General features: G+C 35.2%; 1 protein-coding gene across 1 annotated transcript in view; it reads left to right on the forward strand.

Annotated features, from left to right (window-relative positions):
• Positions 1–21,971, forward strand: part of Smp_149440 (putative rac-GTP binding protein) — a 38,713-nt gene that overhangs the window by 6,011 nt on the left and 10,731 nt on the right. The window contains 8 exon segments of the mRNA XM_018798367.1: positions 3,104–3,283; positions 6,503–6,616; positions 8,073–8,123; positions 11,490–11,591; positions 14,559–14,603; positions 14,608–14,764; positions 15,597–15,717; positions 18,327–18,411. Coding sequence (XP_018653316.1) covers positions 3,104–3,283; positions 6,503–6,616; positions 8,073–8,123; positions 11,490–11,591; positions 14,559–14,603; positions 14,608–14,764; positions 15,597–15,717; positions 18,327–18,411 — 855 coding nt within the window.

A 21,971-nucleotide genomic window follows, 5' to 3' on the forward strand; every position in this document is an offset into this window, starting at 1 on the left:
AAGATTCAAACAAACAATACTAAGTGAATTTAAACTTCACCTCATTGCACAAGCAAGTGGCTATCAGGACTCAGTAGCTGAGTGGATGACGCGATGGCGTTTGAAGTGAAAGGTACTGGGTTCGAGTCCCAGAGTGAACATCAACTGTTAGATGCAGGTACATCTATCTGATGAGTCCCAAATAGGACGAAACGAGCGTCCTGGATTGCACTGCTAGCCACTATCCATCTTTGCTTACAATGATTGTGAAATAAGGCTATATCGAGGCAATACGCACAATATGCACATATGCCAATAAGAGACTTACCAGTTGCAGTCCTAAACATCAATGGGAAGATTCAAACGAACAATACTAAGTGAATTACGAAATTCAGTTTTGTACTAGCATATTTGTCTCGTCACTCACTACATATTAAAAGTATTCCATAGATCCTATTTATTATTGTAATATGTTCGTATAAATATGATGATATTGTTTACTCAACTTTTTTTCTTGTTTGTTTGTCTAAATTTTTTAAAATATTCTATTTATCATTAAAACCATTGGTTACAAATAGAATTTTTATAACTAAATGCTTGAATTTTTTTTCTTGGGACCGAATAGTTAGTGAAAACAACTTTTTAAATGTACATTCTGGATAATGTTAGGTAGTTGAAGATGATAGCCTACAGAAAACCTCGAATAGTTCGGTGGTAACTTGTCAGACTGTGAGGCTGGGTGATACAGTTTCAAGTACTTCTGGAAACATCAATTCTCTCAAACAGGGCTTTATATTGACTTCCACTAATAACTAGCTCTTCAAATTAATGCACATGATGTTGAGTCACGTAAACTAGTGATTATATTTCAACTTGGTCACTAGAGTTCGATAAACAATAAAGGACTGTATAAACACAACACTGATCACTACTTAGTGATGCTAATGGTACCAATGGTTTAAAGCACTTAGCTCTCAACCAGTATGCACTGTAGTTTCAAAACCTCTCATATACAGTGTAGCTTTGGGGCCGATTACATAAACACCTGTATTTAATAAGTTACATTAAATAATGAACTAAATGTTTAGGTATTTATTTGTTGAAACTCTTCATATTGACAAATGGAGTAGTTGATGAAGTGTTATTTCTTATTCGTTTGCTGCTGTTCGATCATTAAAGATCCCTATTGTGAAAAGTAAAACAACACATAAGCGAACATCATTAGACTTTAATAAACACGAATATTTAAATGGGTATATGGAAATATTAGACCAATTAAGGCAACTTATCAGTCAATGATCATAATGAAGTAGATTACATAACTACACATTATAACTAAAAGGTAAAAATTAAAAGTAAGAAGACAGGTGTATTAGTATTAGTGACAAAAATAGCCCAACATACGAAGTAGGTCAAACTTGAATAAATATATATTATTGTTATAGGGTTTGGTGGAAATCGTAGGATTTTCAGTTTGATTCATAAACTGATCCTCGTTAGACTACCATTGAAAACGTGAAACAACTGGATAGTCATTTCGTCTTAGGGTGGGACTTCTCAAGAGTTCGTGTCCGCGACTTTGTATCCGGGAATGGAATTCAGAAAAGTTACTTGCAAAGCTTTTTGAAGAATTACATGTATACAAAAAAGGAAGTTGGAGGTATAGACGGCTCATAAAAAATTCCTTTCCCTAAAACTACAACTCATCGGGAATGTGGCTAGCGATTTCCTGGACGATCGCTTAGTGAAGACAGTTAAAATAACATTTTATACGATTATTCTTGGGATAGATTTATGATAAGTACTTCGATGAAAGTGTTCTCAATATTCAACTTATTTCAATATGTTATTTGTTACTTGTCGGTAATCATGTATATAGGTTTATGAATGGCATGGTATGAGCCAAAACTTTTGTGTGACTATGTTAACGTTATCTATCTAAGCACTTAGACGGGATTCAGGGAAATTTAGGACGTTGCTTAATTAATTAATTAATTTATTTAAACACATAAATATTGGTACAAGAAAGCACCAGATACATATGCGCTACACAAATCTCATTCGATTTGTGTGAGGGCTGTGATACTGCTCAGGTGCCCAAACTGAAGCAGGTGGTTTTCTTAAGGGACCACACCCGGAGCCTTTGACCTAAAGGTCTGATCCACAAAGCAGTGGAGCATCGTAAGGAGATGCAGTCCCACAGTAGCCGGTGATCAACGATTGATTCATGCGCCATTTGTTCCTTCAGTATACTGGAGCCCATGTGCGTCATTTGTTTGGAATCAGGGTTTTCCAACCCCCCTAGGTGGACTTTTGGTGTCCACCAACCCGGTTAAAGCGCCGGACATCCGCTTTTCGTCCTCTCAATTTTGTAAACAACACCCCCGCCACGAGAAGGCAGTGAGTAGGACTTCCTTGGCAGAGGCTATATACGCTATATACGTTTCTTAATGACCCCAATGGTTAAAATTCGAATGCTTAAATCGTTAGGTTATAATTTTTAAAAGTGCTTAACAAATAAGTAATTATTCACTAGGTGATATTTTAAATTATGGACTAATGTTAATTGTGAATGGTCAGTGAACATCAGGATGTAGATGTTTTTCAGTATTTCCAAAATCTGGACTAAAATATAAAAGTAATATTCAGTCCACTTTGGTTCTTGGTTCGGATCCTGAAGCGGTATCATTCTACGCTTATGATGAGCTTATAGATTACTCACTAGACAAATAACTAACCTTGAGTAAAATCGCCCTAATTCCTAAATTAGATATTATATTTATAAATGACTAAATTAAAACAAAAATATTTGAATCATTTAGTTAGTGGCGCGCTCAATTTTTGTAGTTTAAATCAATTTGAATTTGGAATGAGTAAACCTGACCAAATACCCAATACGTCGAACTGTAGTAGTTGACTATGCATCTTCTAATCTGGTAAAATATTCGATGAGACGATTGAACTTAGATTCTACCGTAATTTTGATTACTGTAGCTTGATTCCTAACACATCAGGTTACATTCTTTAAACCTGAATTATTTCTGAATGAAATAAATAGCTGAAATTTATTGTTATTATAATATGTGCCGATTGATCTGTTTCTTTTTGTTTATATTTGATCCAGGTACCTGCACATGCAGAAGAGATTACAATTCCTGAGGATGTAACACCTGAACATATTCCTACACAGATTGTAGATTATTCTGCACAAACTCAATCCCATGAACATTTATGTGCAGAGATTAAACGGGCAAATGTTATTTGTTTAGTACATGCATTAGATGATGAAAATTCTTTTAAACAGGTTAGTACTAATTTTATATGGATAATGAATTCATAAATTTCTTGCTTAATAAACATTTTAATTATTTATCAGTTTAGTATTGAATTATTATCAGAAGGGGTTTTGTGGAGATTTCAGTATTTTCATTGTTGAAAGCATGAGATCATAGATGCGCACTGCTGAGGAGTCCCACAATAGGACGAAACGGCCGTCCAGTGCTTCCAGGTTTTCCTTGGTGGTATAGCTTCAATTGACTCATGCTTTCAACTATAATATTGAATTATCAGAGAAAGTTGTTTACCAGCTAAAGACTTAATTTACATACATGTTTGCCTCAACAGCAACAGATTTCTAAACCGTCGAAAAAATCTATGCTGACCAAACGTTATGCTGGGTTATTTATTAAAAGTTAGATGATAAGGACTTATACGACTGAGTTGTGGGTATTCATTGATCCCAAAACCTGTGAAGAGTAAAGTTTCCTTAAACTTTCAATTGTTTGGCATTTCTTACAGTATCCCGCTTTGTCAAGTCAGTTTATTTGGTAAAGATGTGAGATTTCGTCTAGAATGCTTTACACTTGGAGATTTCTGTCGAGCAAACAATCGAGGAAAAGGGAGAGTTGACTGAGTTAAGTTAAAATATAACTTCAAGACTATATTCTTAAAGTATTCTTAGTTTAACTATGTACAAATCTACAAACAAGACAATAATAGTGATAAGGAGGAATATAATTGTTTATACACACTACACAATCAGTGGGGTTATAATTTAAGGGTGAACCAATCAGATTTAAGATGGAGATATTTGGATTTTGGCGCGAAATTTATTCATCCACATAACCAAACAATATTTTTGGCATCATAGTTAATGTCAGTTCGTGATAAAACCCTAACTCTACTCCTTTGACCCTAACTTCTAAACGTAACTATCGTACCTAGTTTCTTGCACTTATGTGCAACCCTATATTTAATCTATTAAGCGGTTCAATTTTCTCGAGGTCACTTGAGCATCGCCTTAAAGTTTTCGTAAATTATAGTCTCTCCACCATTATTACTATTATCGGTCCTATAGAGAACTATAAACTTCATAGTTTTTCAGAGACACCGTCGGTATCGGAAACCGATATCTGAAAGACAAATTAGTTGATCTAGATCAAAACTGATTTCTATGATTCAATTGCTGGCTATTGATCATTATTTGTTTTGAAATATCCTCTATCTCAATTTGGAAAGTTATTACCCATAGATTATCTGTCTGTAAAATTGAATGCGCTAGCTGTTCCTAATTGGATGAATGATTTCTTCGTTATGACAACAAAAAGTAAATATTTTTTGGTTTCTCAAACCTATTTTATTCCCGACGCAAATGTGAATGATGCACATATGAGTTATGTTTCAGAGAAAGGGAGTGAGAGAGAGTTCACAAGATTGCGATATGAATGAGATGAGATACGTGTCCGTGACATTGTAGCGTATTTGTCCTCCAAAGGTCATTATGTCTGCAATATCTCTCATTTTCCCGTTCATTCAATAAGTGGATGCTGCATATAAGAGCATAATTTTGACCGGACATTTCATTTCAAGCTGTAAATTTCATTTTATTTACTTTTTTAATCCGGCAAGTTGGGATGTGCTATAATAGTCTATTCAAAGAAGACATATATAGTTAGCTTAAGATGATTGAAATGAAATCTCCAGTGAAAATTACACTGACCGACTAAATGAACGTAAAAATGCTAGATATATCACTTTCATTAATCAGTGAAACAGGATGGTTATCCTTACACATAACACACCGAATTTAAGCATAGTCATTCTTGATCGATTGTTAATGATAAAAGGGATCACGTGTGATAATTTATATAAAACTGTCAGGCTAGAAACTTGTTTAAACTATAGTGAACAAACTATATTCTGAGAATGTTATTCCTCTAATTACTTGAGCATTGAAATCGATATAATATGCAAAGTTTTAGTTGATCGAAATACGAGTGACCCACAAAGTTGATTCCCTCCACTCGTATACACCATATAATCATTGTATTTTTACGCGAACAATTTTACTGATAAGCATGTTATTTTATTACGCAAAAAACCTATTCTACTAGTCATCTGTTTTGCTTCCTGATATCGGTTCATTTTGGAGCTTACTTCAATGACTCGGTCTCATGCATAGTCATCACTCAACTACATTATATCATTACAAATAATCTGTCGACCAGTACTTCAACCGTTTAATGTAGCAGTTGAAAATTCATTTATAATATTACATTGTTGTCTTGCGCTTTCATCTCTTTATTTACTGACTATTTATCTCGTGAATTCTATGAGGGAAACAAGTTTTAACAGATCACTCAACCAACCACCAATGAAATTAGTCTGATTATTTATCTCTTAACATTCACTATTTCATTAGTGATCTGTTGGGCTAAAAGTTGTGCATTCTTAAACCAACTTTGAGTTAAAGGTAATTTTTATGGAGACTAGTTCATTTTGAAGGCGACATTACTTGTTACATATTGAAATCAGTTTCGCATACCACTGAATATCAAGGGGCTTACTGAACAAGTGTTTCTTTCCAGTGTGAAACACCTCAACGATGTTATTTAGTTAATAACTAACATAGAGACTCGCATGTATACTCTGGCCCAAGTTATCATGTCACTGGAACGATGACAAGGTGAATAACAAAAGTGAAAGAATTAATACAGTGGCACTGAGGATAGGGAGTGAAGTAGTTGGCTGAGATGCTTGGGACATTATTGGATATGTATCTTGGATGCCTAATTTTCTTAATTATCATTAATACTGTTACCACCTCTACTACTATGGGTTTCGCCCTAAAAATTTCATCTTATTGTGCTAATGGTGTATGACAACTTGGGCAGGTTCTACGTCGCGTTTGCTTAACTGATTGACTGAATAGCAACAACAATAAAAATGCTGAATCCTGAGAATATGATACGGAAATGCAAAATGTATAGGTTATGCTAGGTGGATTACCAGAATACCTAATATCTAGAGTAAGATTATATAGATTAAATGCCAGTGACCAAATCTGAGCTTTGTCATCCAACATCAACCACTGATTACTGTTATCTGCATGCTTTTAACATAGTCCAGACCAACAGTAAATGACCTCAACTATTTTACATACAATCACATCAGAAATCGACCAGTCAATACATTTCACTCATATTATGCTTCTAAGTAGTATTTATTTATTTATTCCTTTTAGATATCGTCCTATTGGTTACCTTTAATTCGACATGTCAGCACTGATGCTGATACACATATTCCCATTGTAATTGTTGGTAATAAATTAGACATAAATCATGAAAGTAAATTAAATGTAAGCGTAATTATTTCATATTTATACATTATTCTTTTTAAAGTAGTTTTAGTAAATAGAAAAGAGTACTTGCTAGATGCTTATATTATCTATTGAGCCAGTGGAAAAAATGGAGTTTGTAAAATAGATATATGTTCGGGGAGTTGGAAAACCCTGATTTCAAACCAATGGTGCATATGGACCCCAGAATCCTAAGGAAACAAATGGCATATGAACCTATTGTTGGTCACCGGCTACCATGAGACTGCATCTTCTTATGTTGTCCCATTGCGTTGTAGATTAGATCTCCAGGTCATAGGCTCAAGGAATAACTCTTTAAAAAAACCGCCTGTTTTGGTATACACACTCGGACAGTATCCCAGCCCACACACAGATTTTATCATTTGTGTGGGGCATATATATTCTGGTTCCCCTTTACACTACGGTTCATGTTTTTAAATCAATAAATACTTAGTGGCTGAAAGTCGAGCACCGGAACCACTCAGTATGATTATTTAGAATATATTGCAACATGAACTGAAACTTCCATCTTATCAACAAACAGCCAAAAACGTTGATATTCAATCTAAAGTGTCCATTAGCTCATCTTGATTATAATCTATGGGCGCGATCAAGATCGAAAATAGCTTTAAACTTTGACCTACTAAATTTCTAGGCAGTAACTATGATTATTTGTGAACCATGGAATCGAAATGAACTGAAGAAACAGCAATAAATTATATTAATTATTTGAGAATACGATATTTAGTGCATTTATCGCAAGGAAAGATGTTTCAGTGGTCTACGTAGAGTATGAACTAGTGAGTGGAATGACAGGAATAGCACATGAAGGAACGGTTTGACTGGCGTTTTAACTTTACTTTCTGGTCGCATGTCGTGTCCACCATCAATGGAATGGAAGATTGACATCGAGAATTTTCAGGTATCAGCGAAATTCAAAAAACCTTTAAATCATATGGAGCGGTGGAAAGTAGTAGTAGCTCTCAGTGAGTCTGTTAGAATTGGGATCCCAGTAATAATAATATTATTATTATTACTATTACTTCGATCGACTGGAAAATTGGTTACAGCATGAAAGTTAGGTGCGATTTTATCATGTTTGTTCAGATCCTTCATTGTTCTCCTGTTCTGAAGAAAGCATTGAATTCAGCAGGTAATAACTATAATATGTAGCTTTTCGTAGTTCGGAACGTAGCGAATAATTAAAATCTTAAAGTGAGCAACTTAAATTTCAAATATCGGTTTCAGAATTTTAAGTTCAATCAAACTAGATTCTGATTTCTAAGACACGTACCATAGCTGAAACCCTATCATCACTGGTGATTGAGATTCAATTAATAGTTGATATTAACTAGGAAGTTATTATTCAACATTCTCTTCAATGATACAGCTTTATTTCAAAACTTATCTTGTTGTTATCATTATTAATCACTTCAATTTTTTTCTTTTAATACAGAAAATGCTCCCGTTAATGTCTGAATACTGTGAAGTGGAAACATGCATTGAGGTATGTATACTCGGTGGATTTCAGTAGTTCGTTATGCAGATGTTAACAGTTCGTGAAAAAAACTTTCACGAAGTTGGGTGTATTTCTATAAATATGTTATTAAGTCAATAATAATTTAGCTCTACTTTTCTGTCATTTAATTTCCAAACACCATCGTGATGCATTGGCGTTGGATCGATTACTGTTCTGAGTTTTCTCTTTTTTTCCCGGAGCAATGATGTTAGTCATCGTTTTTCCGCGTTTCTTACAAACCGCTTTCCTATTATATACAAATATATCCTGGATTTTCACGGTTTCATATGACGAACTAACCTTAGCTAGACCACCATTGAAAACCTGGAAGCATTGAATGGTCGTTTCGTTCGAGTACGGGACTCCTCAACAGAGCGCATCCACGACCTCGTATCCGGGAATCAAACTCATAACCTTCGGTTTCTTGCGTGAACGCTTAGCCTCCAGACCACCGAGCTGGCATCCAACGGTGCTAATATCTAGCTTTAATTGATTCATGATATTTTCCAGTCCTCGTTTTTCTACGGCGGATAACTGTCTTTACTCGATATGGTTGAACTCCGTTGATCGTAGCTTCTCAATAATACTCACTAATTGATTTTAGTTAGGCATATGCACCATTGGACGCCAGGTCAGTGGTCTAGAGGTTAATCGTTCATGGCTGAGACTGAAGGTCTCCAGTTTGGATTTTCTTCATCAGGGTTGTGGATACTCACTGCTATCGAATCCTTCCATGTTTTCAGTAGTGATCCTAATAATGTCAGTTTGTGATTTTAAACTGAAAATCCTGCAATCTCCACAATACCTTTATACTAATAGTATCCTATGTTATTTATAATTCTCTCCTTTGTGTTATTATTGACTTTTTACCCTCAAGATTTTTTTTTCCAATTTTCGTGATATTAGTAGTATAATAACAGTTTGGGAAAGAAAAGGAGCTTATCGTACTATTTCTTTGATTACCATGACTTCTGTTTTGTTATTTTTATCACTAATAATGACAGTTATATATATACCGGTAGCGATCGTCATTAATTGGTTGAATACAATTAATACATTTATCAATTAAACAGGGGAAAATAAAACGAACTCCATTTAAATTTCTTACTTTTCAAATACCCTTATTGAAAGAAATTAAGGCGGTAGCGGTAGCCTTGATATGCAATAAATATTTGTATTGTATTCTTGTTATTGCGTGTATGCTTGTAATAGTTTTCCATGTGATTTCGTCAACTTAAAATAGTACGTATAGACAGTGGTTATCGACTGTGTAGAGTACTAATATACAATTCAGAATCATTTTAGGCCTAACTTCGAGATGATCTCTTAAACCCTTTTGAATTTATTTTCCTCAATGTGGTTTCGCGGAGACTGTCGTATACTGTAGGCGTTATTTGTCACCGGTTAATCTCAGCTAGAGTGTCATTGAAAACCTTTAGTTAAACGATCTCTGTGAAACTCGAAGCTCCCGAATTCGATCACTGGCGAAATCTTGAGGGTCCATATGCGAAGAATCTCATACTAGAACAAAACATATGTATGGTGCTCTTTGTTTTTCAACGGTACCTCAACTGATATCAATGTTTATCAGTTGATCAAGTCGTCAAGATAGAAAGGTTTTGGATTTATCCGATTTGTCGATGTTTTTAATTTTCTGTCTATCATGTTACGTAAATTAAAATTATATGCTTTTGCACACTGAAAGTAGCAAATGCAGAAGGTGTGAAAGGTGAATTCAGTCAATAATTTGTGAAGATATACATAAATTTACGAGCTGATATTGATAGGAAAAGAAATGTTAAAAACAAAAGAGTTTTGAGTGACTGTATACTTCTGGTTTTCGACCTCTATAATAGCGCACACACTCATTTGACATTTAATCGAATTCAGTTTCTGCTGAGTTGTACTATCCAGTATTCCCTGGTCACATTGCTTCATTCAACTTGTTAAATCATAAGAAAATCTGAGAGCTAACAGTGTTTTTTGTCAAACTTGAATAATCAAGATGCGGTAGTGAAAACTTTAGAGTTTGAACAATAATTTAAATAATAATCTGGCATTTCGGTCTGTCCACGAAAGCTGAATAATTCAAAAATAAACTTATCAGTTTATTCTGAATTGATTCTGACTTAAGCATGCGATAATCAGAACTATGTCTTGCTGACAGTTCCCCTAGTTCTTTATACCTTATATTATCCAGCTATTTCATTAATCGACATTAATTTGTTTTACATACACCACTATAGTCGTGTGACGTCATCGATGTGATAAACTGTTCAATGGTAGCGGTAGTAATAATGGTCTAGTCAATCAGTCAGTCATACGCAACGTAAAGCCTAACACATATGCGCATCAATTCAAGTTGCCATACCACATTGGCACAGAAAAATGAAACTACTTCAAGAAAAGTCCCAGAGTTATCGGAGTAAAAACAGTAGTAGTGTAGTCAACGAGAACACGAGTGCGGACAACCAAATGTATTTAAATACAAAATTACTGAGTCTCTTAGTAAAATCCAAGAACCATACGGTAAATACTTTATTTACCGGGAGGCATTCCACTTTTGACTGGTAATACATTCTACTTATATTTGGCGACATCAATAGCACACACCACAGTAGTAGTGGAAAAATTTAGATGCAGAAACTGAAAACAAAGGGTTTAAGGATATTACAGGACTGAGTTTCTAAAAGATGACAAGAGGTGAACACATATGTGTCATTGCGAAGGATTCTGAGCCATATCACCCAAAGTTCGTAACCAAGTTGGTCACGATAACCACGTGGACCCTAACCGGGCAGTCTATATCTATTTACATGACTCGGTCCAGTTGTTAATAACTTCACGGACTAATACGACATCTTGATTTGGTCGCCTCTAGCTTTCTTCCAACCTACTTCTATACTAGACAACATCGCCCGTCGAGGTAGTGCAGTATGATAATAATAATAATGCATTTGTATGTACATAGTTCCTTCACTTTTTAAAATTTATTTTATTTTAATTCTTGTTGAAATTAAAACATTCGTCAAGTAAATTAAGTCACAATTTACACAAAATAAAAACTAAGAATGAATTTACGGAATGAACAACACCCATACGGGATAATTTCGAATTCGAAATCTAATGGAAAGCTAAGAGTGAATGAATTTGTGGCATCGCGACTAGTTCCAAGTCATGCCAGTTAGTCATCTACAATGTACGATCAGGCAAATATAAGTCATGTTGCTTAAACTAGTATCAAAATATTCAGGATATCTGATATTCAATCAACCTGAACATTAGATTACTTCATTCTCTTTCTAGTCTCTTATTTATAATTTTTTCTTTCTATACAAAAATTCGGTTTTTTAGTGTTCAGCTAAAACTATGCTAAATTTAAGTGAAACATTTTGGTTCGCTCAAAAAGCTGTTCTTTATCCAACTGCTCCTTTGTATAATGCTGAAAAGAAAGAAGTAAGTAAATGTTTTTCATTAATATTTATTTGAGCTTTCTAAGCTAGATGGCCTAATTGTGGAGCTTTCATTATCGTTTTGTCCAACATCATCAAGGCTTATTTCATGTATGAGTGTGCTTTATAATTATACCACAAGTATTTATTCGGTTCATCCTAATGACCCAGGTTGATCCTTCAACCTATACCGAAAAATCGATCAACCACATAATCAAACTTGGGATAAACTTCGATGGTGTCCAAAACGACAATGAAAGCTTTGCAATTAGATTATCTCATGTTGAGAACCCAACAAAACCATGATCTTAACTATATAAAAAAACCAAAAGAAGTCGACTGAACTTCAAATCTCCCCATCGTTTTCTTTTTTTAATGTCTTGGCTCTCCTCATACATTGTTCCGTTCTTTCTTGGTGAAAACTAAACTAATGATATACGAATTGATTACCTCAGTGTTTAATGTAAATTTCGTTTTTCTGATGTTGTCTACGTTACTAACTCCAGTCGACAGATCATACAAGTTCTTAGCTCAAATTTCTAATCAGAACACCAGTGAGAAGGCTCATGTTGGTCCTTCTGGAAAGGATTCCGTGTTTTCAAGGCTTACAATCCCACCGCATGGATGTGATTTTGTGGGGAACCGCGGCCCCACCGGTCTTTGCGTGTATCTCGGTATCTTAAGAATAGCAAGTAAAGGATTTTTGAAGTTTTTACTTACCATGGGTAGGTATAGTCTACATACGTACTAGATAACACATGAACTTTTATCCGCGTATTCCTTGGTGTACATACAGGTATACCTACTCCGTGAGCAAATATACGTTACATGCACACCGGTAACACAGGTTTTATCCCATGCATCCCATAACATACAAATAGGTGGATATTCACCGCTTCGATTGAAACGTATTTTCTACATCAGAATTTTTCTTATATACTACATGCATATCATTCAGTTCATGGCTACCGCCCCAGTACTTCCTGACATACGTAAGCATAAGCATTCTCTCAGGAGAGGTTGTTGGTTGCATCTCCGTAGTATTTGCTGCCATGTTTTTTATTATGTCTTCGTCCTAATAGATTAGACCGCTTATTTTATTAGACACAGGGCAAACAATATTTCAGCTAACGCTTCCTTTGTACGACACCACACGCACACTCTTTGCATACACCTACACACACGAACTACATAAGCCCAAAGACTTCTGCAGTTATTATACATAAGCATACGCATCGGATGACCCGATGCGGTTAAGTGAGCTTGAAGTTGATCAAGAATACAATAGAATGGGTGATTGGTTCGATCTCCGTCGACCACCTCAGTTGGCCAGCAAGGTTGACCCTACTATCCAGCAGCGCCGTGAGGAGGCCTTAGTTCGATGCTATTTAGGTCTGTCGTTTATTATGCACTAGTTGAATAATGACTCTCTGAGCCAAAGCATCAGAAATGTTGGTCTTTTTTTCCACTCCTCAAAAAGTGATGAATTATTATCGGAAAATTTATTTGTTCACGTATCTTAACCCTTCTATATTGAGATTCCGATATAAGCTGTTTCTTGTATATAAATTCATAGTATAAGTCCGTTATTAAAAGAAGGATATTGTGTTCTCAGTGACTTATACACTTGATAACTAACCATCGGTTTATAAATATTGGACTCATTTCTCTATTTAGTGAGACTAAAGTAAAACTACATTTTTAAAAAAATATTACCGTTATCAATTGATAAATTCTGGAAATGTTTTCCAAGCAACGATTGTTCTCCTGTTTGTGAATGATTTAGGATATTTTCATTATGTGTAAATGCTAAGCAATGATCCTACTAATATCCATTCTCGTTAGTGTTGAGAAATGCTTTGAGGAAGAAAAATTTCCACTCCCTCTTATTCAATGAGGAAATTGAATAGTTTAACTCACTATGTATAAATCTGAAAAGCCGATTTCAAGCCATACTTTATGTGTGAAGGTTAATCGTACTACTATCGAGCAGTTCGAATTGAAAATAGATAAAGTGTGGGATTTAAACTTGCATTCGGTTGATTGAAAGTCGAACAGTCCAATCACTGGTCCATCGCCATGACTTGGAATAAACTCCACTCTCGTTTGCAATTTTCACCTTAGACCTGGCAACCAACCAAAATAAGGCGGGAATTATTATTCACGCTATCGCAGTCCATGATGGAGAGCGTATTCAGTTCTTTATCGTTTTTGCTGGTTTGCATGAAAAATGTAAAGTTTTCTACGATAAAATTGCCGCTCCACCATGCTACGGACGTGTAAAGTGTAACCCCCAAATGCCCTGGTACGGCCGAGAGTGAGGAGAGTCCGCTCTCCCTCTCGAAATGCTCTCACATGGCCAGCGAATATATAGCCTCTGCCAGGGAAGTCCTACTCACTGCCTTCTCGTGGCATTACTGTTGTTTACGAAATTGAGAGGACGAAAAGCGAATGTCCGGCGCTTTAACCGGGTTGGTGGACAAGGCGAGTCCACCTAGGGAAGTTGGAAAACCCTGATTCCAAACCAATGGTGGTGCACATGGGCTCCAGTATACTGAAGGAACAAATGGCGTACGAATCAATCGTTGATCACCGGCTACCATGGGACTGCATCTCCTCACGATGCTTCACTACCTTGTGGATCAGATCTTTCGGTCAAAGGCTCCGGGTGTGGTCTCTTAAGAAAACCACCTGCTTCAGTTCGGGCACCTGAGTAGTATCACAGCCCTCAAGCAAATTGAATGAGATTTGTATGGCGCATATGTATCTGGTGCTTTCTTGTACCAATATTTATGTGCTTAAATAAATAAATAAAAAGACAGAGGAAAATGTTTGATGTGCCGCTGTATTTATTAAAATATAAATATTCTCATGTATTAATTATCATTACCATTATTATTTAGTCTCTTCTTCTTCTTCTTCTTCTTCTTCTTATTATTATTATTATTATTATTATTAGCTTACAACACAGTGTATCCCAGTGTATCCGTGCTCTAACAAGAATATTTCGAATATGTGATACAGACAATGATGGTTATTTATCCGATCGTGAATTGGAAGCATTTCAAACACGTTGCTTCTCTATTCCATTAACAGCACAATCATTACATGATGTGAAACAATTGGTTAAACAATCATGTCCCGGTGGTGTTACTGTAAATGGATTAACTCAAAAGGGTTAGTTAATAAATTCATTTCTTTATTTAAAAGTTCACTTGTTATCACTACTTATGTCTTTACTTACTTTTATTTGAGTGTATAGAAAAGAGTGCTTAGTTTTTTCTAGGATATCAGTCTTTTATATGGTTGTATGTATCATTCGTATGGTTCGAAGCAGTAAAAATTCTCTGAGTAATTATTTGGAAATTATACTAAAATATACCTTGTTAGTTAATTAGAAGTAATCTCTGGGAGGTCCTAGACATAGTTTTGTATAGGTTGCCACTCACCAGTAATTTTTAACTGCAGCTTTGTTTGTTTCCATTATCTTAAGTATCTATTTAATTCATTAACTGAGATTTATGCATTTGTTCGTCTAATGGTTAATAAGCTGACGATCTTCTTGAAAATCATTTATTAGTTAAAGGTCACTCGTTGATTTGTTGATCTGAGTTACCACTATATGCAAACCTTTACAAATGAAGCTTATAGTCATTGTATAAACTAGTAGTTATCTTAAATTATTAGCTCAGGGGATAATGCACTGATATTGGAGGCGAGAGATTACTATTTCCGGGTTCTAATGTAACCATCAGTACTGGGATACAGGCAAACCAACCAGGCGAGCCCCAAACAGGATGAAATGCACATCTTGAAGTTCATTGCTAGCTGCTGACCGACTTTAATTCCTTGAATTACTGCTTAATTATTTGCAAGAGGTTTTGTTTCAGGTTTATTTCAGCTGTTTTTTATATAACGCTCACAAGTAGTGGTTTTTGCTACTCATTGTCCTTGTTACAACCATAAGTGTTTTCCATCTCTTTTCTTATTTATCAAAAATATGTTTTAGGATTTCTTTTCCTGCATTTAATGTTTATACAAAAAGGACGTCATGAGACTACATGGACTGTATTACGTAGATTTGGTTATGGTAATCATATGAGATTATCTGAACAATTTATCTATCCAAAGTATGTTGTTTTCTATTTCTCTTAAAAAAGAAATTAAGCTTTCACTGGCTACTTTTCAACACGGTGCTGTGACCTACTCCTAATAATATTAGTAGTTAATAATCATATAGAGGTTTATGTACCCGACTTTTAACATGTGCTAATACCTAATCGTTGGTTAATTATAGAAGGGTGCCTCATTAATTAAGACTGTCAGACCAATCTAACAGTAGTATATATTACAATAAGATTACTCAGACCACGTACCAACAGGATAAGTCAAAAAGAAGCTTCAACCTTATTAGCTAACACAGATGAAAATGTTAATTTGCCATTTAACCACTTCCTATAATAAAAAAATATACTACTGTTGGACCAATCTCCCCCAAGTGCCCTGGTACGGCCGACGGTGGGGAGAGTCAGCTCTCCCTCTCGAACTGTTCTCACATGGCTTACAGCCACCGACACGAAATTCTTACTCACTACCTTCTCTTGGCGAGGGTGTTGTTTACGAAATTGGGAGGACGAAAATTGAATACCCAGCGCTTGAATTGGGTTGGTTGGCGGGTACGGAGGATTCAAATAAGGAGATCGGAAAACCCTGATTCTAAACCAATGGTGTACATGGGCTCCAGTATCTTGAGGATGCAAATGGCATATGAACCTTTTGTGGGTCACCGGTTACCATGGGATTGAATCTTCTTACGTTGCTCCACTTCCTTGTGGATTAGACCTATAGGTCTAAGACTCCGGGTATGGTCCTCTAATAAAACTACTTGCTTCGGTCTGGGCACCTGGTCAGTATCACAGCACACACACAAATCAAGTGACTTGTGTAGCGTATATGTATTCGGTGCCCCTTTGTACCAATATTTATGTGTTCAAATAAATAAATAAAATAAAGTAAAATTTCAGATCAATCAGCACACATCATTCAAATATTTTTTATATATTAATAATATAGATATTCTGCAAAAAATAATAACAGGATTCATGCCAGAATTCATGATGAGCTTGATAGAAATAGTAATTATAAACCCAAGGGATATATGTGATATTAGATTGTCTGAAGTAGTCTAGTTCAAATATTGTTTAGGTAGTATATTTTTCACATGTATTAAAGCAATGCAAGGCGTCTGCCTGGAACTATTAATCCTTTTTAAGTAGATATCCTGCTGATATATAAACGATGTATTCAAGGTCAGTTACGATGCCATAATGGATTGATAATACTCATCTACAACTAGAGAAAATAAGGTGAAAACAGAGAGCACGGAACAACAAAATCAGTAGTTACTGCGATAGATCAGTCAGACATGTACAAGGTTATTATACGATCGAGTTAGATGTTATCCAAATTACTTAAAGCTACCAGGGATGGTGTTAGTTTACAGTATCAGGAGGTAGGGAGGTTTACTTAGTGGGCCCAGTAATACAAACGATGAAACGTTTAAAGTTATTATGATCTCACTTGTAGAATGGGATATACATACAGGTGTAAGCACATTTAAGGCATTTTTCAGAGGAGAAGTAAGCATCGATGCAGCGAACAAAGGATGGCAGTGATTCTATTTCACGGACAGATTGTGGTGAATTATTCCAGAGTTTGAAAAATTTACTAGTAAAGTAATTCATATGGAGAGAAGATTTAAAATAAGATTGTTTCACTAATGACAGAGTCGCGGATGCTGTAACTAAGAGTTTGTGGATATTGAATCGCTATTTTGGATGTAAAAGATAGTTTACCAAGTATCCTATGGAAATTTATATCAGTTAAGAAGTAGTTGGAGAGTTTTGTTTTTGGCAGATATTAGTTCTTCTTTTTCGTAGGTCATGTATTGGCTTCTGATATTCCTACGACAAAATAAGAAATATAAGCTTTTCGGTTTGGGGTGGTGTACCGCGGGGACAATTAGCTGTATTTGTTGTCAATTCTTATGCTGTCAATGGGATTCCGTCTTTGCCATCGTATTGATCCAGTCGGTTAGATTACCCCAGTAGTGGATAAGAAAAAAACATGAAGCGGTTTACGAAAATGTATGGACGGCCCCCCGAGAACTCAAGGAAGATATAAGAAGCCCTGGAAGAGCTGAAGACATTCCATCCAATCATCTTTTAGAAGAACATTCCAGCATCTCGATGTGTAGCTTCTCGATTAGACAAATGCTAAAAACCACTGCATGCTGAGTGGATGACTGTGGTGATGGTTTTATTTTTACTAAAACCTATAAACACCTCAGTGTTTTGTGCCATATTTGACACTTTGGAATAAGATTCCCTCCTACTCGTCTTCTGCCTTCTTAAATGCTCGTTGGAGGATTTCTAGCGTTCAAGTGCTCAGTTTGTATGCGGTATAGCAAGAAAAAAACTCGAGATATAACATATAACCTATGACCAATGACAAGCCCCACACAACGCAAAACACTCGTTCTTCTTTATTCCACTGATATTCATTTGCTGTCCATATAATATCTACAATACTATCGTGTCATTCATATAAATAGGCTTCGCTGTGCCGAAAGATAATCACTCAATAGATTCAAGGAAATCTTATCTATTTATTAATGAATAGATTAATTAGTGTGTTTAGATCTCTCTAATTTCAATTAATTATTTAATATTTCTATTAGATTTTCCATTGCTTCCGGATGCAGTACTGAAATATCACCTGTGGGGATACAGTTTTTAAACGCGTTATTTAATAAATATGATTTGGTATGTTCTGCTGTTTTACAATTTACTCCTTGTTGTTGTTATTACATGTTTTGGTGTCTAATTCTTAACAGACACAAAACTCATCGAAATCTACACATCAGTAATGGTTATGCAACATTTCACCGTCATTTTTGAATTTGAAATGAGATGATACAGAATATTTGTAGCTCAGAATTAGGATTTCGGCGGTGTTATGTTCTCTGAGCTGGATGAATTAACTATGAAGCTTTCATTATCTTTCTAGATAACTTTATCAGTATCATAGTCTAAACAGACGTATATTTTAATGATATTGTCCAGACAGACAATGGAAGCTTCGCAGCTAAACCACCCAGCTCAAAGAGCGGAAGTTGAAATAACAATATGAAAAAGTACACAGCGTATATCATAAGACTATTAGTCGGAATTGTTTTAGAACTTATACGTGCGGATTATACAACCTAGCTGTCCATGCTAGAACATACAATCAAATCTGTCAAGATGTATTCTTTACGAATATTTAATGATGTATGCAAAATAAGTGGAAAAATGGATGCCATTTAGATAAGATTAATTCTTCATTGTTCCCATAATCCTAAAATACAAATTACGATAGTTTATTGGAAGAGATAATTTATTTTAGTAGTCGTTGGTAGGCGCTTAGTCATCCAATGCTAAGCTAAAAGCAGGAGGAAATAACCTAAACAAATTGTGTTATTAACCTCAATCAATCAGTCAGTCAGTCACAACGTAGAACTTCGTACGTACGTACATCAGTTCGAGTCGCCATACCACATTAGCACAGAGATGCAGTTGCCGATTCAAATCCCATAGTGGTCGAAGTAGTAAGAGTATAAGCAGTAATCGGAAAGATTAGGGTGTGTTATTAACCTATTAATTATGGTATAATTTGGTATGAAAATGAAGCAGTATGAACCTCGATGTGTAGATAGGGGATATATGCTCATAATCTATTTTTCAATGTTTAATATGTAAGAAATATCTAACCTCATTCTGCTTATTTAATTAATAAATGGTGCATATAAGAATATAATTTCGACTGGGGATTTCATTTCAAGCTGTAACTTTTATTCTATTTGCTTTTTTTTTCATCTGTCAAGTTGGGATATGCTACAGTTATCTATTCAAAGAAAACACATGTAGATAACTTAAGATGATTAAAATGAAATCCCCACTGATAACTACACTTTTATATGTGACATTGATCCACTAAATGGATGTAGAACTTCATAAAAGTACCAGATAAAACATTCTCACACTCAACATAGATTATGTAATACTAATAACCTTGATATTCAAGGTGATTCTAACAAATATAAACAATTGAAAAAGAGTACAAATGATCCAAATGAACCAATACGATAATAAATAAAAAGGTTATATTAAACGATATAATTGAATGACAAATACTACAATGAGTACCTTGCTTCATTATTTTTTTTGTTACAATTCATTCCTGGATTAATAAAAGATAATAAATAGGGTTGTCTTATGATTATTCAATCAAAGTACACCCTACTTGTACATCTTTCTAATCAAACTCAAATTACAAAAGACTATATGATTAAATAATTAGTTCAAGAAAAATAATTGAATGAACTATTCAATGAGAATAATCCGACTACATTGAATCATGCAATGGAAAAAAAAAGTTTGCTTCATCAGCCTGTTCTTAACTTATTCTTGACTATTATTATAGAACCAAATGTTATTGTTATATCTTCAACTAAAAAGAAAGATTCTTTGATGTAAGTTTGTCCTCTGAGTTGAATAGTTTGATCGTGGAGCTTTTATCGTCCTTTCTGAACGATATCATCAGCACAAACTTCGGGTAGAAGTGAAGTGTTTGAATTTCTCCACATGTGATTCACAGCTTGTCTTGTGCACCTCGATGTTAATTGGTTCTTATTGACCTTAAATCTGTCATTGTTTATTTCTTTGTTTCGGTTGTATCTCCTATTGGTTTGATTTTTGTTCCTATGTTTCTGCATAATTTTCTTGATTGGTTGTTAAATTGGATTGATTTGAATGTGCTTGTTTATTGCTAATTGACCTGAGTGCCAAGCCTTTAAAAATTCTCTGGTGTTTTTGGAATTGCCTCTGTTTAAAATCTCCACATTTTTCCTGTCGAATGTGTGTCCGTAGTTGTCCACGTGTATTGATATGAGTGAAGACATGTCGTGGCGTTTGACTGCTAATTGATGTTCATGCAGGCGAAGATAAAGAGGGCGTCCGCTTTGTCCGATATATTGTTTGTCGCAGTTGGTACAATTTATTTTGTAGATGATGTTTGGTTTGTCTTCTTTTGTCATTTCATCCTTTGGTTTGCATAAGACTGAATGGAGGGATTTTGTTGGTTTGTGGGCAACACTTATTCCGAAGGTTTTCAGCAGTCTCGTTGTCGTTTCCGATATACCTTTTATGTACGGTAGGGTGATCCTTTTGTTGATATCTATACTTGATTTCGTTTCTGATGATGGGTGCGACTGGTATTTTTTGATGAAATTGATTGGATAGCCGTTCTTTTGAAGGATGGTTTTCAGATATTTTTCTTCATTTTTTCGTGCTGTAATTGTGTTACAGTGTGTCCTCGCCCTCTTGAACAAAGTTTGTACACAGTTGATTTTGTGAGTTCTTGGGTTGCTGCTATTGTAGTTGATTCTTTGCTTTGTCCCGGCTTGATCGGGTTACTTTTTATAGAAGTAGATAACTATGATGTCGTCTTATAGAATATCTTATCTATATTGATTGTATAATTTGGTAATTTACTAATGAACATAGCGACCAATGAATAAAGACAGAAACCTGAATGCTTATTGGTCCTTGAGTTCTTTTCTACTTAGTGTCCAGTCAGAAAACGAAGTTAGCAAACTAATATGTTCTCTATTGTGCAGTTCATTATGAAACTCAATTCATACAATAATACGGGGCAATTTCCTGATCAAACATCCACAATGTCATAATCACTACACCATTTATTTATTGATTTAAACACATAAATACTGGTACAAGGAGACACTAAAAATATATGTGCCACACTTCTGCATTCAGTTTTGGTGAGGGTTGAAATACTGCCCACATGCCCAAACCGTAACAGGTGGTTCCCTTAAACGGTTATTCCCTAGGCCTTTGACCTTGAGATCTAATCTACGAGGCAGTTGAACAACGTTAGGAGATGTATGTATCATTTGAATGGTTTACTATAGTATTCCTGTATCGTATTTTCTAATATTGACTATATTAAGAACCCTGAGTGAAGTAAGATAATTCATAATCTTTTACTTCAAAGAAATGTATACCTCTTGGAAGCACAATATTACTCTAAAGTTGATTCACTATAAAAATGCATAAACGATTGACCTCTTCATTTTATAGTTGAAAGCGTGAGTCAATTGAAGCTAGACCACCAAAGAAAACCTGGAAGCACTGAATGGCCGTTTCGTCCTATTGTGGGACTCCTCCACGACCTCGCCTCGCGAGATTCGAACCCAGGACCTACCAGTCTCGCGCCAGACCACTTAACCGTGGATGCGCACTGCTGAGGAGCCCCACAATAGGAC

This window comes from Schistosoma mansoni, chromosome 6, assembly GCF_000237925.1.
Source record: "Schistosoma mansoni strain Puerto Rico chromosome 6, complete genome".
Classification (NCBI taxonomy): domain Eukaryota; kingdom Metazoa; phylum Platyhelminthes; class Trematoda; order Strigeidida; family Schistosomatidae; genus Schistosoma; species Schistosoma mansoni.